The sequence below is a fragment of the Rousettus aegyptiacus genome, unplaced genomic scaffold (genome assembly GCF_014176215.1).
Source record: "Rousettus aegyptiacus isolate mRouAeg1 unplaced genomic scaffold, mRouAeg1.p scaffold_m13_p_6, whole genome shotgun sequence".
Lineage (NCBI taxonomy): Eukaryota > Metazoa > Chordata > Mammalia > Chiroptera > Pteropodidae > Rousettus > Rousettus aegyptiacus.
The window spans coordinates 38,054,474-38,080,945 of record NW_023416309.1 but is presented as its reverse complement, the minus strand read 5'-3'; the positions used below and the strand labels follow the sequence as shown (position 1 = coordinate 38,080,945).

At 49.8% G+C, this 26,472-nt stretch overlaps 1 protein-coding gene across 9 annotated transcripts; it reads left to right on the top strand.

The window, feature by feature from the left end:
• The first annotated feature begins 1,239 nt into the window (after window positions 1-1,239).
• Window positions 1,240-26,065, top strand: HPS1 (HPS1 biogenesis of lysosomal organelles complex 3 subunit 1). Of its 9 annotated transcripts, none has more exons than XM_036222447.1 (20): window positions 1,240-1,310; window positions 2,859-2,974; window positions 4,801-4,917; window positions 9,299-9,436; window positions 9,652-9,794; window positions 10,190-10,298; window positions 12,509-12,669; window positions 13,118-13,220; window positions 13,846-13,941; window positions 14,048-14,123; window positions 16,107-16,162; window positions 17,333-17,500; window positions 17,595-17,774; window positions 18,805-18,866; window positions 19,375-19,509; window positions 19,597-19,662; window positions 20,769-20,913; window positions 22,949-23,062; window positions 24,712-24,794; window positions 25,321-26,065. In XM_036222447.1, exons 3-20 carry the CDS (start codon window positions 4,801-4,803, stop codon window positions 25,481-25,483), a joined length of 2,115 nt encoding a protein of 704 aa, XP_036078340.1. In that variant the 5' UTR covers window positions 1,240-1,310; window positions 2,859-2,974; the 3' UTR covers window positions 25,484-26,065. The 9 variants fall into 9 exon arrangements, with proteins under 9 accessions (XP_036078340.1, XP_036078342.1, XP_036078341.1 ...); XM_036222449.1 differs by lacking the exon at window positions 1,240-1,310 and adding an exon at window positions 1,323-1,341; XM_036222448.1 differs by lacking the exon at window positions 1,240-1,310 and adding an exon at window positions 1,363-1,568.
• The last annotated feature ends 407 nt before the right edge of the window (window positions 26,066-26,472 follow it).

Below are 26,472 nucleotides of genomic sequence, written 5' to 3'. Positions count from 1 at the left end.
TAGTCATTAGAGAAAGACAAATCAAAATCACAATGAGCTATCACTTCACACCCACTAGAATAGCTAAATTAAAATAGACAATAACAAGTATAGATGAAAATGTGGAGAAATTGGGATCTTTATACATTGTTGGTGGGAAACGGACTCCTAGGGGCAGTAAATAAACAGCAATGTATCCTTTTGATGGAACTTATTCAACCACTGAAATTCATACTTATCAAGAGTTCGACACAAGGGAAACATGGTGAGTGAAAATAACAGGATAAAGAGTGCACAGCCAGATGATCTCAACTGTGGGCTGGAGAGAGAGGTAGGTACCTGTGCTGGGGCTATATGCTGTAGATGGGGAGCTGGAAAGTTTGGGCCCTAGGTGGGCTGCCAGGGGTAGGCAGTGAATGGGCAAAAGGGAGGGGAAGTGATGCTTTGTCTACAAGTGATGGAGGCATTAATTCTTGGTCCCTGCCTTTCCCCAGAGGGTGCTTGATTTGCTGCTCCCCAGGCAGTCCCCAAAACGCCTCCCCTACTGGGCTGCAACTCAAAGCTCCCAGAAGGCACCAGGGAACTGAGGGGTGATTTGGATGGGGATTTAGTTCCTTCCCTGACCATCAGCTCCCTCAACACCTTCAGCCACTACAAATACACACAATTAAAGAATATCTTGCAAACACAGGCTCAAAACAAAGCCCATAATGTGTATTCCCCTTTCCGCCTAAATGGATTAAGAGCCCTTAAAAAGAAATTCCAGCGTAGGCACTCTAGTGGAAACTGGGCCCTTCAGCAGCCTGTCTCCTCCCTAGGAGGCCAGGGGAACAGGCAGGTCTTGCCCCAGGACTGCCGTCAGTAATTAAAGCTAGAGGGTGGGTAAAGACCTGGGTTCTCATCCTTAACCCAGCCCCTCGTCAAGTTGTTTCTTCTCTTTGGGCCTCAACTTCCTCTTCTGTAAATTGGGGCTAAATGGGGATATTTCCTGTGCCTCAGGAGGGAATCGCTTGAACTATGGCAAAAGGGCCTGGCACAGTGTCGGACGCAGCAGGTGCTCCGGCCGGCTGCGGGTGAGTCCCCCAATTCCTTCGACCTCGACGTCCTCCTTGATGACAGAGGGAAGGTGGCCACAGGATGGCAGGAGTCAGAGCTCGCTGAGCCAGACAGCCGATCAACCATGAGCGAACTGCAGGGCCCTCAGAAGCGAAGCTAGGCAAGGCGGGGCTCGAACCTGAAGCGCAGAGTCGCGGCTTCCAGCCCCTCCCCGGGCGGGGCGGTCACGTGGGAGGTCACGCGGGCCATCCCGGAAGCTTGCCCACCGGGCCGGGGTAGGTTGGTTGGTGTTTGGGCTACGATCGGGTACGTGGGCTTCCTGGACGGCCCGGGCCTCCGCCGTCCATGCCGTGCGCGGCCAGGCTTCCTCCCAGACCCCCGCGCAGCACCCCCGGAAGCGCGGGAGCGGGTCCCACCCCCAGCCTCACCCATCCCGCCGGTGTGGCCGTGGGCACGTCGCTTCACTTCCCAGACCCAAAGTGTCTGCAGCTACGAAGTGGGGCAGCCGCCACAAGCCGGGCCTCCTTCCCAGGGTAGCTGTGAGGTTCGGCGGTGTTTGCGGGGCGAAACTGCTGCGTAGACTGCGGGACGAGCAGGAAGGCTGCCATTGGGCAGGAGCCCCGCGGCGGCCCACTGCTCGCTCGCGCGCTGCGGGTTCCCCTTCTTCGTCCTCCAGCCCAGCTGGGGCAAGGCCCGGGCTCCGAGGGAGCAGGGCCCAACACGGAGCTGCGGGGAGGCAGGAGCAGCGGCCGGCGGTAGAGGCGGTTTGCTGGGCAGGATGATGCAAATGGGCCCCGGGGGTTCTCCCAGGCTGGCCGGCGCCATCTGGAGCTGCAGTGAAGCTCATCTTTCCTCCTGAGAGCGGGATAGACAGGAGAACAGGGAAACCGCAAAATGACTCCAGCGAGGTTCTCTTTCCATCAGGCTTTTTGGAATTAAAAAAGTAGAACCTAATGGCCACTAAAAAGCATCCCATCTTTATGGGAAGACTTTAAGGCCAGTCATGCTGGCGTTGTATGAAGTCTCAGTTATGTTGCAAAACATGCTGATCCTCTAAGCCCTTTCTTGCCTCTAATTTGCTTACAATGTTTAATTTCCTAATTAAGCTAAAGCTTTATATTGTTCCTGTCTTTTAATCATCAAAATGTGAAAGATCTGGAAACAGTTTAGTTCTTCCTGTTATTTGACCAAGGGTAACTGGGAAATAAGAATAAAGACACCCCCAGCCCCGCTCTATGTTAAGAAAATAAGAGTTTGCTAAGGGCGGTCTGCCTGCTTATAGTCACTATAACCCCGTAGGAAGGTGTAGCAGGCGATTTTCCCTGGGTTTCACAGCAGTAGTTTGAGGCTCAGAGAGGTTTAAGTGCCTAGGCAAAGCCAAAACTAGAACCAGGTCTCAGGTTCCTTTTGTGTTGATTTACTGCCACATCATCCCAGGACACCTCCTCTCCTGCTGAGACCGCTTCCCTAACCACCCTGTCGTAGCACACTCCTTGGGGCTGCTCAGGACAGGTTTGCTGAACGCACCATGGCTCTGAGCGACCCACAGTGAAATAAGAGTGCTTGGAAAGAAACAGTGGGACTTGTTCGTGGGCACCTGTTACGTCCAAAGGACTGTGCTAACTGGATTCCTGTTCTCCATTGTAGTAGATACAGGGTACTCAGACGCCTCCTGGCCATGAGCAGAATGTTCTGAACAGATTGCCTCATGGCCAGAAAGAGACTTTTAACCACTCCATCCTTCCCTACCTTGTCCACTCCCAGAAACAGGCAATAGTCAGAATGAGGACCTGTGCTTGCCCTCATGATCTCTCTGTTTTAAGCATTTGCAGGACCCAGGATGCTATGCTGTTCTCCATGAGCTGGTCACCGAGTCTGGGTACTGCAGCCCTTTCTGAACCTCTGGCTTGCTGGAAGCTCCACTCTGCTCCTTGCCAAGGTAGATGATCCTGCCCAGCCTGGAACAGACAGAGGCAGGCAGCACCCACTCTGGGACTACTGTGGGGCTGTGGGAGGTGGACAGAGTGAGGTGAGCAGTGGACTCCCGGGCTCTGCAGAGCCCTCTCCTCCCTGCCCCCTGCCCAGCTGTGCATCCTGATGTCACCACTGCCCGTTCTCTCCTTCCTCCCTTGCATCCAGGTGGTCATCAAGGCCTGCCGTGTCTCTAAGCTACACCTCTTGAATCTTCTCTTTCTTTTCCTGGCCTCCATCAAGGAGTGGGCCCTCATTACCCCACACCAACATGACTGGCCTCCAAAACCTTCACCTCACCCGTCTATGACTAGCACGTCACTTCCCACACCCTTAGCCTACAGGGGCTTTTGGCTGTTGACCTCAGCTTCCACTCCATAGCCCACCATTCCCAACCTTTACTCTCCCTTTCCACTGGGCTGGTCCCTCGAGTTCTCAATTTTGTCACACTCACCTTGGAGTCCCAGGCGAGCCTCTTCCAGGTCATCCTAACCTTAATCAGCAACCTCTTCACACTTTGTTGCTCTCTCAGTCTCTGCCTGTGTTTAACAATTCCATGGCTTTAGGCTCCATTCTCTCTTTTTCACTGTGCCAGAAACACCTTGAGGCCAGGTGCTATAAGTTGGAGTTAATAAACCAACCAGAGATTTGAGGGGAATTCAGTAAGTACCACTAAGCTGGCCATGTAGGATATCCAAAAGAGTGTAACCGAGTCCAAGACTGCAAGGTCCTATGGTTCTGTTGAGGAACCTGGACCTCTGCTCGTGAAAGTCAGAGCAGAGCTTCCTAAGCATTGTCACATCTTAGCACATGTACATGATCATGTCTGTGTGGCACACTGAGGTACGCAATGAGGTGTGCAGCCGCTGCCTGGGGTTGTCTCAGCTGCAAGCAGCTGGTCTCAGAGCTCTGGTCTCATCAGGCTTGGGCAGACTGCCCCAAGGCTGCAAGGATCATTGACTTGCTGAACCCTAGGGAAACCAGGCACCATGGCAGAAGCTCTGGCTTAAGAGTCTACTAGTTGGTGAATAATAGAACTCATTTTGTATAATCAAGCCTTAAAACGTGTAGCACAGAGGATAGCCGAGTGGGTGGTGGGGAGGGAGGTTGGGAAGGGCCAGAGATACTGTGGGTGTAGCTGAGGATGCAGTCAGTGGCTAAGCAGGTGTGAAAATGAATGTGGACAAGGTCAGGCAGCCTCCATTTCCACCCAGAGCAGGAGGAACTTTTGAATGAAATTCTTGTAATGCTGAATCTACTCCTTGTGGGCTTTGAATCACGTCTTCTGGAGCTGTTTTTGACTTAATAAATACACTTCTGGACTACCCAGAGGGAGGTACACTAGCTACCCTCCATTCCAGACCAGGCTGTAACTGGCGCTACAAGTCTGCCTCCCTGTGCAGTTGACTCCGTGTCCAGATCGAGAGCTGGGTCTTTCTTTACGTTTGGTTCCAGTAGGGCTGTGATGGGTCTGATGCTATGGTGAGGGAAGCTGGATAACACAGAGGAAAGAGCGCCAGCCTTGACATCAGACAGGCCCGGGTCTGGATCCCAGCTTTGCCGCTTCAAACTGCATCACATCCTGCTCTGTAAAACGGGAGGAGCCGAAGGTTCCTACTTTATCAAGTCATGAAAGTGCAGTGAAGTAACACCAGGAAGGCCCTCGTGGTGGTGCCTGGTGCACAGTAAGGGCTCAGTAGGTGTTTGCTGGGATTATGATCCTCTTCCTTGCTCTGGCCCAGCTTAAGGATGTGGGGACTGGGAGGTAACCTTGACCTTGCCTCCTCCTGGCAGATGAAGTGCATCTTGGTGGCCACAGAGGGTGCAGAGGTCCTCTTCTACTGGACGGATAAGGAGTTTGAAGAGAGTCTGCGACTGAAGTTTGGGCCGTCAGACAATGAGGGAGAAGAGGTGAGTGCAGGACAGGAGGAATGGATGGGAGGGGGCATCACAGAACTACCAGAAGGCCGGGAGGCAAGAGAACCTGGCCACCCCATCCTGGCCCAGCCCAGCATCGCTCATACTCTGCCCGCATCCTCAGAGTATGGCGTCTTGATGCTCTTGAGTGCAGTGATCATACCCCGTACACCTGCCCAGAGCTCACTGGGCTAAACGAGGGAAGGAAGAGCTAGAATATTGGTCCCACAGCAGAAACTTAATGTCACCAGTTTCTCTACCTAAAAAGTTTAGCATAAGCCGAGCACATTAATTTTTATAACAGCTATTTTAAGGTATGATTGATACACTTTAATATGAACATACTCAAAGTGTACAATTTGACATACTTTAATATATACATATACTTGTGAACCTATTACAGTCAATAAAATGAACATATCCATCCTCCCAAAAGTTTGTGATCCTCCTTCACCCCCAAACTCAGGCAACCACAGATCTGCTTTTTGGCACAGTAGACAAGTTTGTATTTTATAGACTTTTATATGATGCAATCATATAGTAGATGCTTGGGGTTGGTTTTAGTTTTAGTTTGGTCTAGCTTCTTTCACTCAGCCTAATTATTTCGAGATTCATTCCTATTGTAGCGTGTATTGGCAGTCCATTCCCTTTCATTGCTGAGCAGTTGTTGGGTCAGTACCCCATAGTTTGTTCATCCATTTATCTGTTGATGATAACATCTGAGTTTTCCAGTTTTTACTCTTACACCTAAAGCAGCTGTGAATACTCAGGTATGGGTCTTTCTTTAAACATCAGGTTTCACTTTTCATAGGTAACTCCCTAGAGTAGCATGGCTGGATCAGATTGCTGTATGTTAAACTTTTTAAGAAACTGCCCAACTTTTCCAAAGAGGTTGTATCATTTTATATTTCACTAGTAGTGTGTGAGAGTTCTGTTTCCTCCATGTCCTCGATAACACTTGCTACAATCAATCTTTTTAAATTTAGTCATTCTAATAGGTATCTAATAGAAAGTGACTTTTCTATTAATATAATTTGTTCATGACAGACTCTCATTGTGTTTTAATTTTCATTTTCTTAATGACTAATGATTTTGAGCATCTTTTCATATTTGCCATCCTTATATCTTCATTAATGAATTTTTTGGTCAAATCTTTTGCCCATATTTATTGGGTTGATAATTTCTTGTTTATGTTGAGTTTTGAGAGTTTCTTATCTATTTTAGATATAAGTCGTTTAGTAGATATGTTTTACAGATATTTTCTTCCAATCTTTGTTTTGTCTTTGCATCCATTTAACAGTTTCTTTCTAAGAAAAGTTTTTAATTTTGAGAACTCCAGTTTTCCTTCCTTCCTTCCTTCCTTCCTTCCTTCCTTCCTTCCTTCCTTCCTTCCTTCCTTCCTTCCTTCCTTCCTTTCTTTCTTTCTTTCTTTCTTTCTTTCTTTCTTTCTTTTGCTTTCATGCTTTTGGTGCCATATCAAAGAAATTTTTGCCCCACTCAATATCACAAAGAATTTTCTCTATATTTTCTTCTGTAAGTTTTATGGTTTTAAATTTTATATTAGGTCTAATGATCCATCTTGACTTTTTAAATATGGCGTAAGGTATGGATTAACATGTTTTTTTTGGCATTTGAATATTCAGTTTCTTAATATTACAACTCAGAGGTAGTTGTCATTTTCACTTATATAATTTCTACTCTACATTTTAAAGGAGTCATTTATTTTGACTGAAATAAAAATTCTTCCAGATCAGTTTTGGATTAAAAAGTCTCTATTGTGGGTGCAGTAGAGAAGTTCTTCCATTTTTGCAGCAACACAGACCAGTTGCTTCCCAAGGTCCCTCCTGCTCCAGCGGACCTACCCATTACTAACATTGTCGTCACAGTCTTTAGGAATAAAACACGATATCTGAGTTTATGGACATTAAGTGCTTTAATTGAAACTAAAAACAGATCTGCCTGTTAGACTCTTTTACTTTTTAGCAGTCAACACATATCATTTTTAAATTAAGAATTTTTAAGTATTTCAGTTCTTAAGCTATCATTTCAAATAGTTTTTTAATGTTTCTCTTCCTCTTTAATAAAAACCTGGCAAAGGAACTAATAAATTGACTTTTTAGTTTCTAAATGATTAGTATAAAGAAAATAGTCTTTAAAGTTTTGTTTTGTATGTATACAATACAATTTTTTCTTGGTCTTATAAATAATATGAACTAATTGTGGGAAATTTGGAAACACAATTTTAGAAAAAACACAATTTTTTCTAAAAGATCCATAATTTTACTACCTGTAGCTGTTAGCTCTTTAATATGTTCTCTTTGGGTCTTTAACTTTTATACCTAGTTGGGATCATGCTGCATTTATAGTTTTGTTTCCTGTTTTTTTCATTTGCCATTATATCTAAAGCGTTATTCCATTTTGTTAAGTATTCTCAAAAGCATAAGTCTCAGTGGAAACATATTTCAGTGTATGAATAAATGCATCATCATTTAACCACGTCCGCGTTACTGGACATGCATAATGCTTCTAGTTTGCAGTAACTATTGCTGTAGGGAACATTTGTGCTTGAATTTTATCCAACATCTTATTTTTTACTTCAGATAAATTCCCCAAAATAAAAGCATTGCTTCAAAAGCCATTTAAAGATATTGTACCACTTTATAACTCCACCAACTAATAAAGGAAAATGTCCTTTTACACTCTGCCTGCACCAATATTTTCATCTCCTCCCACCAAAAGAAAAAAAAAATTCTTGCTACACCTGCAGAAAAAGCTACCACTTTCAAGATAAGTTGCTGTATACAATCTAGATTTTTAAGTTGCTTTTCTATTAATATAATTTGTTCATGACAGTTCAAGAAAATTGTTGTGTGTGAATAATTCAATAAACATTTGCCTCTCTGGAGGACTATTCAGTCAACAAACGTTAATTGAGACCCTACTGTGTGCCAGCCTCTGGGAGTGAAGCAGTGAACATAGCAATATGCCCCTGCTTTCATGGAATTAGAAGCTTAATGAGGAATGGCATACAAGGAACTAAATAAACACCATGAGTTCAGAGAGTGATAGATAAATGGTCTGTAGACTGGGGCAGAGTGACCTTAGGGTGGTCGGAAGAGAAGCCATCTTAGCCGAGACCTGAATGACGAAGAGGAGCCATTGTTCAAGCTTGACTGACAGCCTGTAGCAGCTGGACACAGACCTTGGTTCCTGAATGCCAAGAATGTTGGAAGAAAATACATTGCACGGTGATGTGTCCTGCTCATATTTTAAATGCTTACATTGCCCCTGGCCGTGTGCCTATTTTGTTTTTCAAAACAAGGTCTTACTCAGCTCCTTGTAGATTTCACCAGCTCAGAGTTAGGACTGCTTTCTCCATATTTCAGTCAAAGTTCCCGAATCAGCTTGGGGAAGATCAGCTGTTTTCCTCCTTTCTTTATATTCCAGAATTGCAAATTTGAGCTATTTTCATTCCACTAGCTTTATCCCATTTTATTTGAAGATTTTCAACACACTTGTCCAATTTCTTTTCGGTTTGTTTTGTTCTTTTATTTTGGAGGGCAGAGGGAATGGATGGGGGAAGAGCTTATAAAAAGTAAAAGTATGCTTTATATAGAAATAGGGAAAGTACAGAAACATAAAAAGTAGAGGGAGAAAATTACTTATAATCCCTCCATCCAAAAGTTAGGACTTTAACAGTGTTGACTTTCTTAATATTTTTTCAGTACTTTATTTTTGTCTGTGCATTTTTAAATGCAGAGTAGTCACAACCATTTTTTAACACATAACATTGTATCAGAGGAGCTTTCCATGCCATCAAAACACTCCACTATTTTAAGTGGCTGTCTATTCTTCTATCATTTAGATGTACTGTTAATTATTTAATTGTTCCCCTGGTGCTGGACATTTACATTTTCCCTGTTGTTTGCTGTTGTAAATGATGCTGTAGTGAACGCTGTGCATGTGTCTTTGCCTCTCTCTCTGATCAGTTTCCTTAGGGTACATTCCCCACAGTAGACTTTCTGCAGCAAATGGCATGGACTTTGGTACATGTAATGAACTTTGTTAGAGTCGGCCAGCTCTCCATTAAATACTGAAGGCATTCCACTGTGGAAATATGGCCTAAACCTGTAACATTTCCTTCTAGATTCAGAGCCTGAACAGCACAATTAGTTGGCTGGCCCTTCCCAGCCTTCCTACTGCCATCCAAAGTTTAGGGACAGAGTCTTTTTGCTCCACTGCACGTCAAGACAGTGATACCCTCGCAAGGTCTGAAACTATGGAGACTCTTGGTGGCTAGGCCTGGGGTTTTGCCCATTCCTTTGTCTCCAGTGTCTGGCACATTAAGCAGTATTATTTTTGTCCCTTCCTGCAGCTTCCTGCCCTAGAGGACCAGCTCAGCACCCTCCTAGCCCCAGTCATCATCTCCTCCATGACAATGTTGGAGAAGCTCTCAGACACTTACACCTGCTTCTCAACAGAAAATGGGAACTACCTGTACGTCCTTCACCTGGTAAGTGTGAGTCCTGGGGCCTGTGTTCCTCTTCCCTTGGCTCTATGAACAGTCCACAAGCTTCTGTCTGATTTGAACTTTAGACCCCGTTAGAAGGCAGAAACTGTATCTAACCAAATCCCCTGGAACCTGAGCCTCCCTCACTGTCCCCAGGGATCAGGGCAGGTGAGGAGAGTCCCCTGGGACTGGCTGACATAAGCCTGCTGTACCTACAGTTTGGAGAATGCCTGTTCATCGCCATCAATGGAGACCACACGGAGGATGAGGGGGACCTGCGGCAGAAGCTGCGTGTGCTCAAGTGCCTATTCGAAGTGCACTTCGGGCTGGTCACTGTGGACGGCCAGCTTATCCGAAAGGAGTGAGTCCTTGTGACTGGTCCCCTGTTCATCTATTGCTAAACACCTTCTTGAGGCCAGGCAGTTTATGCCCAGCCTCTTTGAAGCTGCCCATTCACGTTCTGCCCGTGGCGCCTTCCTGGCACTTTCCCAGGTCTCCAGCTGGCTTTGTGTTAACGTATCTGTGTGAGAGAGACTGAGAAGAGCAGCGATTTGCTCAGACGTGTGGCTCCTGGTTCTGTGCCCACCACTCCACTCCACAGCTAGGGCACGGCCCTCTCTGCAGTCTGGGCTCTCCCGGTTATTTGGTTATGTCATGTGAGCTTACCCTGCGCTGATGGTGAGCGAGGACTGTGCTCCTTTGGTCGAGGTTGAGGACAACCACCTTTTCATGGGTCCTTCCCACTCTAACCCCCAGGCTGCGGCCCCCTGACCTGGAGCAGCGTGTCCGGGTGTGGGAGCACTTCCAGAGTCTGCTGTGGACCTACAGCCGCCTGCGGGAGCAGGAGCAGTGTTTTGCTGTGGAGGTGACTACTGGGTGCGGGTACCTCAGGCTGTAGGAGTGTCAGATCAGCGGGGTTGTGCAGCTTTAAGACCATGTTTTGACCCTGACTCTTCCCCAGCCAATGAGTGAGGGCACAGACAGACCCTTGGACTCATGCATTAGAGGGTCACTCTTTCTGGCCACATGGTGGATTACACTCTGATAGACCTTTCTACAATAAAACAGCTGGCTGTTGGATAAAACAGACTTTTTAAAGCAGTGTTTAGGCTCACAGTAAATTATGGAAACCTCTGAGATAGTCCCCTCAACTCTGAACCCCTCCCCTAAAAGTAGATTGAGCTGAAACTGAAGTAGAAAATAGTGAAAAATACACAGCACTAAAGGCAAGCTTGCCTGAGTGCAGATGATAATACCAACAGTGCAACCAAAAAACTCAACTGAGGCCTGCAGCACTGTGGGGAGCTAAGCCTGAGACTCCTACGTTAAGCCCAGATCCAAGGAGCTCAAGTGGCTGTTGTCAGCAGCACTCCCTGGCCCTTTTATAGACAAACATGATTTCTCTCTAGGTCAGTGGCTCTCACACTCCAGTGTGCTTCAGCACCATCTGGAGGCTTGTTAGATAGAGGTTGCTGGGCCTCACTTTTCTAGTTAAGTTGGGAATGGTAAGTGGGGATGCTCTAGAATTTGCATTTCTAACAAGTTCCAAGGTATATGCTGATTATGCTGGTCTGAGAACTATACTTTGAAAACCCTAGAGGACAGATTAATAGCAAACAAGTATGAGCTCACAATTTAACAAGCCACCATGTGTGAGAGGAGAATCAATTATCAAGAGATTTAGAGTCCAAGGAGCTTGATATACTAGAATCATTAGGTACAGAATATAAAATAAATATGAAATATTAAAAGACATGAAAGCTTAAAAAGAACCCATGTAGATATTTTAGAAGTAAAAACACAATTGTTAAAATGAAAACTTCAAGGGATGGATTAAATAATAGATGAGACATAGCTAGAAAGAGAATTAATCAACTGGAAAACAGATCTGAAGGAACTCATTTTTATGCCCTATTCTCTCATTCTTCCAATAAACTTATAGTACGTACTCTATGCCAAGAGGTGTGCCAGGCCCTGGAATACCGAGATAAGTAAAGACACAGACCCTGCCCTTGAAAGGAAAGCAGCTCTATATTTATACTAACAAATACAATAAAATATGCTAGGTGTTGCCCTGTTAGGTTTCTCATCAAAGTTCATAGTGGCACAACTCTTGTTGGCACTGTCAACTCTCTGAGACATCAGGAAAGGCTTCTCGGAGGTAATCTAATGTAGTTAATATAAAATTCAAACTCCTTCTCAAGACTACCACGCCTGTGTGATCTGCCACTGCCTGTCTCACCCCAGCCCCATCTCTTGCCTCTCTTGTCATCCCTCACTGTGTACTGGCCACCTGGGACTTCTTTCCATTTCAGGAGCACTCTACGTTTAACTGCCCGGTGAGGTAGTCATTAGCTACACGTGACTGTCGAACATCTGAAACGTCGGTAGTCTAGGTTGAGTTATGCAGTATATGTAAAATACACACTGGATTTTGAGGATTTAGTACAAAAAAAGGAATGTCAAACCTCCCATTAATAATGATTTTATAATATATGTTGAAATGATAATATTTTAGATATGTTGGATAAAATAAATTATTAAAAGTAATTTCATCTGTTTCTTTTTACTTTTTAATGTACTTACTAGAAGTGCATAGGGCAAGCCTTATATATCATTTGGGCAGCATCACTACAGACGCTCTCCCCACCTCAGGGCCTTTGCATATGCTCTTTCCTATGCTTGCAGCATTCTCCCCACACCACTTCCTCTGACAGGATTTCTTGTTCTTTAGCTGTCAGTTTAAGGGTCACCTCCTCAGGGACATTTTCTTTGTACACCTTACCCAAGTAGGTCTATGCTACTTTCTCTAGTCCTGTGTATTTCCCGCACAGCACTTATTAAAGTTGGCACTTATTTTGCCTGTTTCTTTGCATATCGTCTGAGTCATCCACTAGAGTCTAATGACCAGACTATAAGCTTCAGGAAGGCAGAGACCATGCTGGTCTGAGTCTTCCCATTCCCAAGTTTCTGGCACACATTGTGCTCAGTGTGAATGTACCCACCAACCAGGGTCATGGAGCAGGAGAGGGTGGTGCGTGACGTGGCTTCCTCTCCCTGCCCACCTGTGGTCAGGCTGTGGAGCGGCTGATCCACCCCCAGCTCTGTGAGCTGTGCATAGAGGCACTGGAGCGACACATCATCCAGGCTGTGAACTCCAGCCCTGCGCGGGCTGGCGAAGAGGCCCTGCACGCCTTCCTGCTCGTGCACTCCAAGCTGCTGGCTTTCTACTCCAGGTGAGCCCGAGGCCTCCTGGCCCTCACACTCACCCCTCTGGAAAGCACCACTTCCCTGGCCAAGAAAACCCTCTGGACACATCTCTTCTGTGAAGCCTCAGACTCTCCCAGTCTTCAACCCCCCTTAGCTCACTCCCTTCTCTGAATTATTTCTTCCTGTAACACTGTCTCAGTGTCTGAATTTAGGATTTCCTGATAGGAAGATAGGTCTCTTGGTGGTTTCCCTTTGGTGATTTTTCTTAATATAACTTATTTTAAAAATTGATGAGTTAACTTTTATACCTTGCCTTCCTCCAAAAAGGATGAAGTCAGCCGGCACATTCATAAACTCCTTAAGGGCCGAGACCGTACTAGAGACTCCCTTAGCTGACCTGTCCCTGTCCACTGCCACCTGCGGGGCACCAGGGACACCAGGCAGGTGCTGACCAGCTGCCTGTTCTCTCTGCAGCCACAGCGCCGGCTCCCTGCGCCCAGCTGACCTCCTTGCCCTCATTCTCCTGGTTCAGGACCTCTACCCCAGCGAGAGCACAGAAGAGGATGACGACACTCAGGTCTTAGGCAGCGGGAGGCCATCGGGGAGGCGGCCCAGAAAACCGGTTTGGAGGGTGCTGGGCAGGCTGCTGGGAGGCCGTGGTTCCTGGGTCACAGTTCTGGGCATGTGGTTGGGCGTGGCGTTTTTCCTGCTGCTTTCACATATAAGGAGAATTCCGGAATGTGTGTGCTTTGATGGGTTAAAAGTGAAGAATCTTGGAGTCAGATAGTTTTAGCTTCACTAGTTAGCTGTGTGAGCTGGGCAGGTACTTGCCCCATCTGAACCTGAATTCCCTTATCTGTGCGATGGGGTGGCGAGGGCATCTACCTCTCCAGGATGTTTTGAGAATTAAAGGGGACAGTTTACCCAGAGCCCTACAGTGCCTGAGGCGTAGGGAACACTCAGTAAGCGCTAGCCACCTCTGTCACCGTCCTCATTATCATTGGTGGTGGTGGCAGTTGTTTTGGATGCCAATGTGATGGAATTATAGTGGTCCTGGAGTAGGGATGCACACTGACTAGGTGGAATGGGGCTATGCCTGTCCCTCTGCTCTGAAGGCTGTGCTGTGAAGTACCAGGGCTGGGGGACCGGTGGGGAGGAGCCTGTGGGACACGGGCTAACCAGCGTCTCCTGTGCATGTTCAGCCTTCCCCGCGGAGGCCCCGGAGCAGCCAGCATATCCCTTTGCAGCAGCCCCGGAGCCCTCGTTCCTCAGGCCCGGCCAGGGGTTCTGCAGGGACCGTATGTTCTGTGCACCCTTGGGGAAGGAAGAGGTGGGGAGGGTCTGCCCCTCTTGGGAGGGCAGGGACCAGGGTCCCTAAGGCCAAGCTGCTTCCTTCTCGCCCAGGAGACAGACACCTTCTCCCTCCTTGAGGAGTATTTCACACCAGCTCCTTCCCCTGGGGAGCATAGTTCAGGTTCAGGTGAGATGGGGGGTTGGGGCTGGCGGGGAGAGGGGGAGATGAGGGGGTGGAGGGGGTTGGTGGCGGAAAGTGGGGGGAAATGCAATTGGCAGCCCCGAGGAGGCTGTCTTAGGCTTCAGTGAAGTCATTGCCTTGTAAGTGTCCAGGTCCAGACACCCAGATTCCTAGAGCACAGGACACTGACCGCAGCAGCCCCTCCATCTACGCTGCCAGCTCCAGCTTGAATTCAGGGACTGTGAAGGCCACTCAATGATTGCTAACACTTATTATGACAAGTTGCTTTCAGTTTAAAATTAATCTCTTATATGTGTATTCTCTTTTTTATAATTAATAAGTAATCAACTAATTAAAATTAATCATTTGATTTCAAGTACAGTGATTTAAAATGGAAATAGTCAGTCTCTATAGTTTGTATCTTACCTGTTTTCTCAAAGAGTAAGGGTAAAAATATTCAAAATGCTGTCAACAAAATAAAAGAGATAACACTACTTAGAGAAATAGATGAGCCAAAATCAAGACTGCTGGAGTCACTGGGTGGGCATCACTGAAGTGCTCAAGGAAAGGGGACATGCACGCATCTGATAGGAGAAAGAAGGCTAGGGTTGCAGGAGGAGAAACTCCTCAGGGACTGAGTTTTGAAAGGAATTTACTGTGCGGCCCCCTTAGACCTGTGGTTTCCACCTCTGGCTGTACAGTGGAATGACATGGGCAGCTTCAGCCAGACCAGTGAAGCCATAGTCCAAGAGCTGAGGCCCAGGTAAATTCTAGAAGTTTTCCAGGGAGGCCAATGAGCCTCAGGGTGAGAACCACTGCTGTGCACAGATTTAGGTTCAGGCAGTGGTTCTGGCTGCACAGTGGGCTCACCTGGGCCTGTGCCAGAGATGCTGACTTAACTGGTTGGGATATGGCATCAGGATTTCTAAAAGGTCTCACGTGCAGCCACAGTTGAAAACCACGAGGTTAGAAGTTCTTTAGGTCCCAGGCAAGGAGCCTGGGGACCCCCCCCCCCCAAGATCATGTGCCAATTTGTATATACTTGTACGTTTCTCTAGAGCCAGGGTCTGTAACTGTCCTCAGTTCTCTAAGCCTCTCCATGAGCCCAAAACACATGGAGAAGCACTGCTTTGGGGTGATGGCTGAAGCTCCCTTTTTTTCTTACTGTTCCCTTCCCTCATTCATCACGATCTTCCTCTTCACCCGCTTCTTTGAGTAGTTGGTTCTTTTGCCTCAGAGCTGTAAATAATGCCATTCCACAGTGTATAGAACTCACAGCTAACAAATGGCTTGAGTTGCACTCATCCATTTGTAAATCAGGTTTTTGAAACATAGGGATAGGCTTCCCCAGAGAAACATGGTTATAAATGATAATTATTTGCAATAAACCATGAGAGAACACTATCATTACAAACATATTTCCAATATATACTGGGTTCAGTAGGTTTTTGTGAGCTGTACTAGGAAAGGAAGTCTAGCTCAATTCCCAGCACGTAGTAGGTGCTCTGTAAGCTTGCTGGTTGGCTAACTGATGGGAACTGTAGATGTGTGTGTGTGCTGCCTCCTAGTGAAGAGGCTGTTAGAGCCAGGGAGGGACCTGGAGGAGCAGAGAGGGCAGAAACAAGAAGAAGGTTAAGGGAGTGGACGAGGGGGCTGAGGAGCATGCCCCACCCCCCACGCCACATTGCAAGGTGTACCCTCAGCCACTTGCTCCCAGCAGCCAGCTCGGGGAGAAGGAGGCTTCTCTTCCCAGCCCAGGCTGCTTTAGGCCGGGTGCCGCAGAGTCCACCTGCACTTGCTGGCTAGGGATGGAATGAGAAGGGCCGTGCTGCTCCAACCCACACCAAGTGCCCTTGTCCCTGCCAGGTGCTCCAAGCTGCTGGTAGGGCGGGGCCGTCTCTACTCCACCCTCCCTTCTGGCATGCTATCGGGCCATGTTTTACATTTTCCAATTATTTATGTTGTTATTTTATTACCCGTGGCCTGCAGGTAGCACCGTCTGGCTGGACGGGGGCACCCCACCCACTGATGCTCCCCAGGTCCAGGTGAGTTTCTCCTGGGGGAGGGGAGTGCGCCAGGGGCACCAGCTGATCTGAGATGCTGCAGTGAGCACTGGGGACTCTGGGGATTTCTCACTGGGTAACTCTGTCCCAGCTCCAGCCTTCCTTCTGCCGCCACGGGGCTGGCCCGTGTAGGGGACAGACAGCTCGGCCCAGAAGCAGGGCCTGGGGTGCGGGGAGTGAAACATGATTTTGCCTCCCGAGAAGTTCCCACCCTCCTCGCTGTTCTTAGGTGCGAACATCTAACTTAATTTTCATTTTTTTTTAATGAGAAAGTAAATATATTTGTTGTAGAAAAATTGGGAAATACAAAAGTAAAGTATGAAAAAGGAATAAAAATCACTCTCAATCTCACCCTCAGATGTCAACTATTTTTAAGAGTTTTTGGTATTTCCTTTTAATCTTTCCTGTGAATGAATATATATATACATACAAACGACATTTTTTTCCAAAATTGAATCCTAATGTACCTCATTATACTTTTTTCCTTTAAGCATTAGCATGGTTAAGTGTTCAAGAGTCTATCACATGCATGTTATTACTTATTTAGCAAATCCCCAGAACAATTAGCGCATTATATCCAGTTTTTTGCTGTTATCGTAAGATTGTAGGGACATTCTTATAGAGAAGTTTTGGTGGCATTTCTAATGATGTCCTTAATGCTCTACTTTTGCCCACTCAAGGCTTTCTTAGAGCCTTGCATAAGGCCACAGTCTTGCTCATTGAGTCATTTTTTGTCTCAGTTTCCCCCGTTGGAAAGGCCGAAATGACAGAATGTTATTTAACTTTAAATGCCTCCATCTATGTGACCACATGGGAAAGGAGCCTCTCCCCCTCACTCCACCTTTGTCTGTTTTTCCTGTGTTTTTTGTCCCTTCTTTGCCACACACCATCCCTGCTTGGCATCCAGTCTCGACTCTGGGCAGAAAGGCCCAGAATAAGCTGAAAGAGAGACAGACATTAGAACTGGAGCTGCTAGGGTGGTTTCAATAGAGGGCAGAGATTTAAAGAGCTGAGATTTCTTGGAGCTAAAACGTTTGCTCCCTGTGATTCAAAGGGAGGATGGCGAATGGGCAGCTGTGGGTGGATCTGACATGGGGAGGAGGCCAGACAGGTCCCCCGCCCCTTCCCACGATAGCTCTTCTTCCTCCGCAGATAGCTGAAGACACCCTCCAAACGCTGATCCCTGGCTCCCCAGCACCTTCCAATCCCAGAAGGATTTTCCTGGATGCCAGTGTGAAAGAGAGCTACTGCCCCATGGTGCCTCACACCATGTACTGCCTGCCCCTGTGGCCAGGCATCAACATGGTGCTCCTGACCAAGGTATGATCGAGTGCCGCCTACTTGCTCCAGTGACACTGCGGCCTGGACACCTTCCACACAGGCCTGTGCCCCTGCCCTGCACTTCTTCCCTTAGAGCCCCGGCACGCCCCTGGCCATGGCCCTGTTCCAGCTGCTGGATGGGTTCTCCCTGCTGGAGAAGAAGCTGAAGGAGGGACAGGAGGCCGGAAGCTCCCTGCGGGCCCACCCGTTCATGGGGGAACTACGCCACAGGATGGACAAGTTTGTCAAGAATCGCGGAGGGCAAGAGATTCAGGTGAGACTCGGGTCTCCAGTATGCCCACCTCAGGGAGAGGAGGCAGGGCCTCTTCATGATCCTTGTTTCCCAGTTAGGAAATGATAACAAAATTGACATTTTTCAGAACATTTTTATGTGAGTTTGGCAGAACACTAATCATAGTTCCCATGTGTTATGGGAGGAGACAGGAGCTTAGACAGATTGTAACCTGGCCAAGATTACTCGGCTGGTGAGTGGCAGAACAAAAACCTAACCCAAGGACTCAATGAAGGCCCGCAGTCTACCCCGGATGCCCTTATAGCATGGCAGGTCACACAGAAGTGCAAGATGCAGCCCACCCCCACCCCCAGGGGGCTTAGAGCCTAGGTGGGAGACAAGGCCAAGAGATAAGGGACAGTGCGTAAGCAGTGGGAAGCCGGCACAGTCTGGTCAGGCACCTAGAAGGAAGTTCAGGGGGGTCAGTCACTTGGGTTAAGCAGCTGGTGCTGCTTGAGTCTCTATGAGGAGCTGAGATTCTCTGTGGCTGCAGGGGCGTTGGTCGGATTGGAGGAGGCAGAGCAGCCACTGAAGCCCCAGGCCCAGGTAGACCCAGATTCTCCACTCAGAGCGGTCAGAAGGCCGCCCAGCATCTTGCAGTGCTTCGGGCATCTCAGTGGCACTGTGTTAGAATGCAGAGTTCTCCTTGAAGGAGACGGCCCAGCTTCTGCGCCTTTGTCCACCCTCCCTCGAGTCACTTACCTCTCGCTCTGACAGCATTACTTTATGTACCCGTGCCAGCCAGGCAGCGAGCCCAGTACTTGGCACACAGAAGTTGCTCTTTAAATAAACGTCTGCCAAGTACGTAGACCATGTACAGCGGGGTGCAGAGAGCTGGTGGGGGCGTGTGTGTTGGGGGGGCAGGCCTTGGCTGTGTGAGGCCAGATGTGTGCTGGGCCTAAAGAAGCCATCAGGAAGCACAGTACCCTCTCAGAGCCTGATGTAAAAAAGGTCTCTGCTAGACTATACTGTGGGAACATAGTAAGCTGACCTGTCCCCTGCCCTCCTACAGAGCACCTGGCTGGAATTCAAGACCAAGGCCTTCTCCAGAAGTGAACCCGGATCATCCCGGGAGTGAGTTGTGGGCTCTGAGGACAAGGGGGCCAGTTAGGGCACAAGGCAAGTCTCCCCCAGGCAAAGTGGGAGAGAGTGCCCAGGAAGACGCTTCTGAGGGCAGAGGGGTCCTGGGACAGCAGGATGCAGCCCACGGGTGCCAGCGGGAGATTGGCAAGCAGAGAGGCTAGAGGCTGAGGAGCAGGGCCGTGAGGCTCCCGCACTGGGGTGAAAGGCCCGGGTTCCAGCCTGGCTTCAGCACTGATACACTGCGACCTCAAGCGCATCACTACCCCTCGCTTACTGGTGAAGTAAACCATGAGGTTAGCTGAGATTCCATGAATTTCATCCCAAGTATTTGGAATGCAACATTTGGGAAAAACTGGGACACCGCCTCCTGGATCAGTGAAGGGGGGGGTACGCTTCATCAGCTGTGTCTGTCATCAGTGCAGGAGCAGGGTGACCACACTGGGGAGCACACTCTTCTAGGGCCCTTTCCACCGTGACGCTCTCCTCTCTCGGCGCCCAGACTGCTCCAGGTGTGCGGGAGGGTGAAGCGGCAGCTTTGTGCCATCTACCGCCTCAGCTTCCTGACCACCGCCCCAGGCCGGGGGGGCCCACAGCTGTCCCAGCACCTGCAGGACCAGGTCCAGACGCTCATGCAGTAAGTGTGGGCGTGGCCCTGCACTAGCCAGGGGGAGGGCAGGGCACACCTCACGCCCCCACCCCCCTGCCCCTGCTTCCCCTGCAGAGAGAAGCTGGTGGACTGGAAGGACTTCCTGCTGGTGAAGAGCAGGAGGAACGTCACCATGGTGTCATATCCCGGTGTCTGAGCCTCGAGCCCCTCGTGTCTGCCTGTGTCCCCCATCTGCTCACTCGGAAGGACTGTGGCTTCAGGACGGGAGACTGTATATTCCATCTTTTCTTCTTTTGTCTGAAGGAAAATAATAGGCGAGAGTGTTCTGGGTGCTCTCTGCAGGAACGCCCTGAGGCTGAAATTTCAGAAACCCCCGGTGTCTCAGAGTTACTTCATGAGCGCCTCAGAGTTCCTTTATGTCAGGGTTGTCAAGCCAGCAAAGCGGCAATGGGTATCCCGCAAGGGGTGGGGTCCTGGGCCAGGTTGGTTTGAGAGCCATGGCCTCCCCCTTAGAGGGCGCAGTTCACAGCAGAATGTGAAGGCTCGGAGAAGGCCGGCAGGAAATAAGTTTATCCCAGTTTTCAAAGAAAAGAAAAGGAGAAATGCGTCCAAGACTTACTTGACCCATTATAACGTGCTAGTTTTATTGAACTTTATACTAGTTTTTCTGGAACTTTATATAAAACACCTTTTCCTATATTAATATTTCTAAAGGGTCTGGTCTCCAGTCTCCTGAAACTTCTGTCTTCAGTATGTAGATGAAAGGGATGACAACCTCGTTAGCCACGAACCACTGCCCTTCCCTGGGGGTCTGTTCCCCTCTCAAATGGGAACTTCTGGCCTCTTGAGGTGAAGCGTAGAGATGAACAAAATCGCCGTAAGATGTGTGGGTTGGGCGGTCAGCTAGGCTCACTCATTAGCTATATAGCTCTGTCCTCAACGCCAGCCTCACCGTGTGTATAATTTAAACCCGTCCCTCATGAAAACCATAAAATACGAGCATATCATGTTCCTGTCGGGTCTAGAACTCCCTGTGTTAAATGTTCTACCGTCAAGGATCCGTTGTACTAGCATCTCAGAACTTCTTGGGTTTGGGGGTTTGGAGGTAGGGAGAGATCTGGGAGAGGAGGGGGTAGGGAGTTGGCTGGAGTGGAGACCTTTGTGGGGTGACCGTGTTAGTCCTGGTCTCAGACTCTACTGCTTTACCTGGCTGGAGGCCTAGGTTAGGGACAGAGAAGCGCACTTCCCGTTTCCTGGCTTACAAGCACCTTAACTCAGACCTTCACCTACCTAGAGGACTTCCCAGGCTTGGTGCACTTCATCTACATAGACCGCACAACTGGCCAGATGGTGGCCCCGTCCCTCAGCAACGGTGAAAGGACTTCAGCAGAGTTGGGCAAGGGGCCTCTCGCCGCCTTCATCAGAACCAAGGTAAGCACTGTCGAGCCCAGGCACTCTTTGCTGCCTGTCAGACGGGGTGCGCCAGCCTGACTCTGCCCAGGAAGGACCAGTCCCCCTGCTCTCAGGGCCCCCGTGAGGCCTGGAGCACACCTCACCTTCACCCCTGCTCTTCTTCTGTGGCAGCATCCACTCCCAGCGCCGCGAGCTTCTAGGAATAGTGGCTTGTCTCTCTCGCCCGAGGGCCCTGGTCAGTGCTCGGGGGTAGCTTCCTGAGTGTTTGCTAATGTCCTGCGTTAGGAGAGTCTGGACAGCAAGGTCAGAGTAGGAAACGGCCAGGCAGTAACAAAGTGCCTGGCATAAGCAAATGCCCACTATGTACTGTCCTGTTAACTAAAACAGAAGAAACATAGCTTATTCAATTTGTCTATCGGAACTTAAAACTAAGAGGTTTCTACTAGGGAAGCATTTTCTGGGGATTCTTTTCTTTTCTTTGACTTCTTCATGGCACACTAGGTATTTTGGGCAGAGAAGAGAGAGGATCTCTGCCACTTCCTGAAAAGCTAGATGAATATACACACACACACTTTTTGCATCCAAAATGTATATATATCATAATAGTTCAAATAAGATGAGTGACAGAAGGCCCGTGTTGGAAAGCCAGCTCTGGCTCTCACTCACCGTGTGGTCGGGGTGTTCCTTAGTCTAAGCTCAGTTTCCTCCTCTGTAAAAGAGAATGACAACACTGCTGGTGTCATGGAATTATCGCAAAGGTTGCAGGTGCAGGTACGACATTTAGCGCAGCGTGTGGCGTAACGTCGAGGTGGAGCCCACCGAGCATGCGCTGGTCCCGCCAGCCGCAGCGTCGTCTTCATCCCTCGTTCCGGAGGTGGTCGGGTTCTCTCGGGACATCTCCTTCGTCGTTCTGTGCCGTTTGTTATAGTTGAGCTTTTTCTGTCTATGCAATTGTTTACCACATTTTCACTTTACTTTATATCAGATGCATTTCCTCATGTCATTAATTCTTTATAAACATGATTTTTAACAGCCCCACAACAGTCCATCATGTGAGTGTAACATAATTTACTTAGCCATTTCCCCAGTGTTGAACATTTAGATTGTTTCCAGGCTTTTGCTATTATAAATAATTCCATAGTATACACCTTTGTGCATTCGTCTTTGTCTTCATCTCTGATTATTTTCTCAGTATGGATTCCCAGAAATGGAATTGCTAAGTCAAATGGCAGGAATGTTTTTAAGGTTATTGATACATGTTGTCCGATTGCATTCCTGAAAATATAGTAAATCCACGTATTTGTCTGCAGATTAAATTAGACATTACGTTGTGGTCAGGTTTGGAGGAGATGGTGTGTGCCTCCGCTCCGGGCTCTGGTGGGCGTGCTCACAGGCCTTTCCCCAGCCCGGGAGGGGGGGGAGCCTGCTGTCCCTGCCGCTTCCCTGCTTCCCTCACGCAGGTCACAGGCGGCATCAGGAAGTCCTCGGATTAGGAAAGAGAACGGGGCGGAGGGGCTCTAAGGCACCGTGTTTCCATCAGACCCCTTGGCGAGCCCTGGTTTGGCTCTCGCCCTGGAGCAGAGGATGTGCCTGGATCAGGGCGCTCTACGTGTTCAAATCCCTGCCCAACATTAGAACCTGTGCCCAAGACAGCAAGGAGGGGTTTGCAAGTGGGCACCCCTTCATCTCCCACTGTCTTAATTGTCTTTAGCTGTTTTCTAGTTTGAACAATGAGTTCGCTAATTTATGGCTGGCGTGTATAGTAAAGTTATATAAAGTATTTTTACCTATATTTTATCATCACAGTAGCTAGAGGAGTAATCCACCATCCATCCAACATGGACTTATGCAGCTCCTGCTCTGAGCCAAGGCCATGCCCCGGCACTAAGGGAGCAGAGCAGGAGAGGCCCCTGGCCTTCAAGGAGCTTCTCTTCTGAGTACTTTTCTTCCCCCTGGAGGCGGGAACCTGAGCTCTGCCCCTGCCATGGGGAGAGGGCCAACCCTCAGGCATGGCTGTCAGGGCAGCCACGGATGCCTCCGTTTCTTTCCCCAGGTATGGTCTCTGATCCGACTGGCACGCAGATACCTGCAGAAGGGTTACACCACGCTGCTGTTCCAGGACGGGGACTTCTACTGCTCCTACTTCCTGTGGTTCGAGAACGAGATGGTGGGTGTGGCCAGGTCCTGGGGCAGCACAGTCCGGAAATGCTTCCCTTTCTTGTAACACTTGGATTCCTCTCTTCTGGACTGTGTTCAGTCTGTCTCTTCTCATCCCTGCCAGAGCTGACAGATATGTACAGCTGGTTGGGACCCAGAACTCAGAGGTCCCGTTTTTGAGCAGACTTTGTGACCCCCTCCACCCATTTGTCTGAAAAGTTCATACTGTCGTTCAAGGCAACGTCCAGGTGATGTGTGAACAGACAGACGCACGCCCTGTCTGTGTGAGAATGGCTGCTCGGATCGTGTGCCTCAGTGTCACCTGCTGTGCTTATAAAGCCTGGCACACTGTCGTTCCCATTGTAGAGGCAGGCAGATGGAGGCTCAGAGCAATTCAGCCACCTGCCCTCGGTGAGGCCCAGGCCAGGTCTCTGGCCTCCTGGGCTGTTCGCGGGGCCCCACTGTGAGCACAGTGCACGCACAGGGGGGTTATCATCTCCGTCCGCCCCGGCCCCTCTCTCCCCTGCTGTCTCGCCGTTTCTCTCTCTCTCTCTCTCTCTCTCTCTCCTTTCCTTTCCTTTCCTTTCCTGTTCTTTGTTTCCTTCTCATTTGTCACCAGTATTCATTATTCCAGCTCTTTTTTTTAAGGTCATTCCCTCCACCCGCAGGTGCCTTCGTTCCCAGCTCTCCTGTCTCCTCCCCTCCTGATACCCTTCCCTCTCTCTGCACTTGACAAGAGGGGACCCTGAGGTGCTGGTCCTGCCTTTCCACAGTGAAGCGCGGTTACTGGGGTCTCTCACTGCTGTTCTCATAGCCCCACATCCACACTGGCCCGTGCAGTGACCCCATTTTACAGATGCCCTGGAGATCGAACACCATGGCCGGGGCCACCGACATCACAGGTGACGAAGCCAGATCCCAGGCGCAGCTTTTTTGACCTGCAGGTTCCCATCTTTGTTCTTTGCCTTCATAAGTGCCCACTGTATGTTTGACCTTGACCTTGACCTCTAGGGCAAGACACGACTTCATGTGCGTGGTTGGCCCCACTGGGTCATAGGCTAAGGTGGAGCTGTGGGGTAGGGAGAGACAGTGTGAGGTCTGGCTGCAGCTGTGCCATCATGGGCGGCCACTTGCTGCTGCCAAGTCCACCCCTTGACCTGCAGGGTGCACCCCACAGTGCCCTCGTGAGCATTCGGAGGTGCTCTGTGACTGTGCCCGGTGCACAGCGGGTGCCCAGTGGATCTTGATTCCCTTCTCCAGAGCCTACCCTGGGAATTCCCATTGTTTTTAAAGAGAGAGTCGGGCCTTTGGATAACGCTTTGCTCTTAGCGACACCTCCCCCGGTCGCCCTCCTTCCTGGCAGCCCTCCTGAGCATGTGCTGGTTGCTGACCCCGTTCATTCTTCGATGGGAATGAGAGCTACCGCGTGCCAGACGCAGTGCTGGGAACTTCATAAACCTTGTTTCTAATGTCCCCCCCTCCCCCACCCTCCTCACAGATGAGAAAACAAGGTCAAGAGCCCCGGGCGTTTTCCCAGCAGCAGGCACGTGCCAGGCAGGGCAGAGCCAGGCAATGAACCTGGCGTGTCTGACCCAAGCCCTCCTTCTTCCCACCACACCCTCCGCCTCCCCGGTCAAGACGCTCTTCCTCCTTCCTCAGGGGTACAAACTCCAGATAATCGAGGTGCCTGTCCTTTCTGATGACTCGCCTCCCGTGGGCATGCTGGGCGGAGACTACTACAGGTAACACCGATTCAGAAGGCTGTTGAGGACCGTGCGTGCTCAGATGTTGGGCGATAAGTGCCAGCTCCCCTCTGGGGGAGCGGCTTCTCCTTCAGAAATGCCCCCCAAGAATCTAGAAACAAACCCTTGTGAAAAGCCCCTCACAGCCTGGCCTGGCTGGCATCTGGAGGGAGCGAGTGGGGAGCACGTGTGCCTCATGCCCGTCTTGCTGTTGGCCCCCGTTTGGCAGCATCTGCAAATGTCTCCTCTGGGGCTCCAAACTTCCCCGATGGTTCTGTGGCATCCTTAGGGTGCTTCTGTCAGCAGACCCCACTCAGCAGTAATGACCCAAAGGTGGGAGGACCATAGTGGCCTGCGGCTGAGGCTTGTACGGTTAGGCCAGCGAGGGGTGGGGAAGGCCCCGCTGGCCTGGGTACTGGGGCCTCGTGAGGTGACGGTACCTGCGTGGTGCTGGGGGAGGCCATTAGCTTTGAGGGGAGTGCCACGGCCCTGCCCCTGAATCCCGTCCTCCCTTTTCCTCCCCCAGGAAGCTCCTGCGCTATTACAGCAAGGGCCACCCAGCCGAGTCTGTCAAGTGCCACGAGCTGCTGGCCCTCCACCTGTCTGTCATCCCCAGAGACATGCTGGTGCAGCAGGCCGGCGAGCTGGCCCGGCGCCTGTGGGAGGCATCCCGTGTCCCCCTGCCCTAGGCCTGGGTGGATGGTCCCAGCGCGGTCTGCCCGTGCACCCAGTTCTCCAGTCCCCACCCCCACCTGCAGACGTGGCTGCGGCAAGAGCCTCCTCTCCTCCATAGCAGCCGCCTGAGAATGGGACAGTCCCCAGGGCAGCCCCATGATTTCTTAAACTTCACTTAGAGCAACTTCCATTCTAGGCAATGACCAAAACCCCGAATCCTTTCCTCTGAAGGAGGAGGGAGGCCAGGGGATTCCTCTGGTATCCTTGAAACAACAGTGGCCTCTTTCAGGGCTTCATCTCCGTTTATCCCCAGAAGACAGGAAGTCCGCAGTACTTGCCGGCATCTGAAGACACCCTCCCTCCGCTGTCCTAGGAGAGGAGGAGGAATTCCCTCAGGAAGCTGGTTTCTTCCCCAAATGAAAGGCACTCCCTTGGCTGGAGTCCAGCTCTGCCATTTTCTCTCTGCAGCTCTGGGCGGGTTTCCTAAACCAGCCTGTCTCCCTGCGTGTGGGGTGACGGCACCTCCCTCTCTGGGTGGTGGTTAGAACTGCCGGACACGCAACAGGTGCTCAATAAACACTGGTTTCAGTTATTGATATTGGTCAAGCTAACCGTGCCTGGGCCCCTAGACCTTGCTTGGTGCTAAGAAGCTCTGGCGAGTCAGCCTCTTGGTGCCCCTCGCGGTTCTCGGGTCCTGCCCTGGCCCCACCCGAGATTCATGTACTCAGTCCACTGGATCCCAGGCTGTGCCCGGCGATCCTGGCACACCCTGGATTGAGAACCACTGCCGCACCCCTCTCCTCCAGCCTAGAAGCTCCCACCCTAGAGCAGGCACAAGGACAGGAGACCAGATGGAGCGGGAACGAGCGGCATGGCAGAAGTCAGGACCCAGCAGAGTAGAGCCGAGGACTCATGCCTGCCATGCAGACGGCAGCCAGGCTTTCTGTCTTCAGTCTGGAGCCAGAATTCGTGCCAAGACTGTCCTTTCCCATTAAGGGAGCAG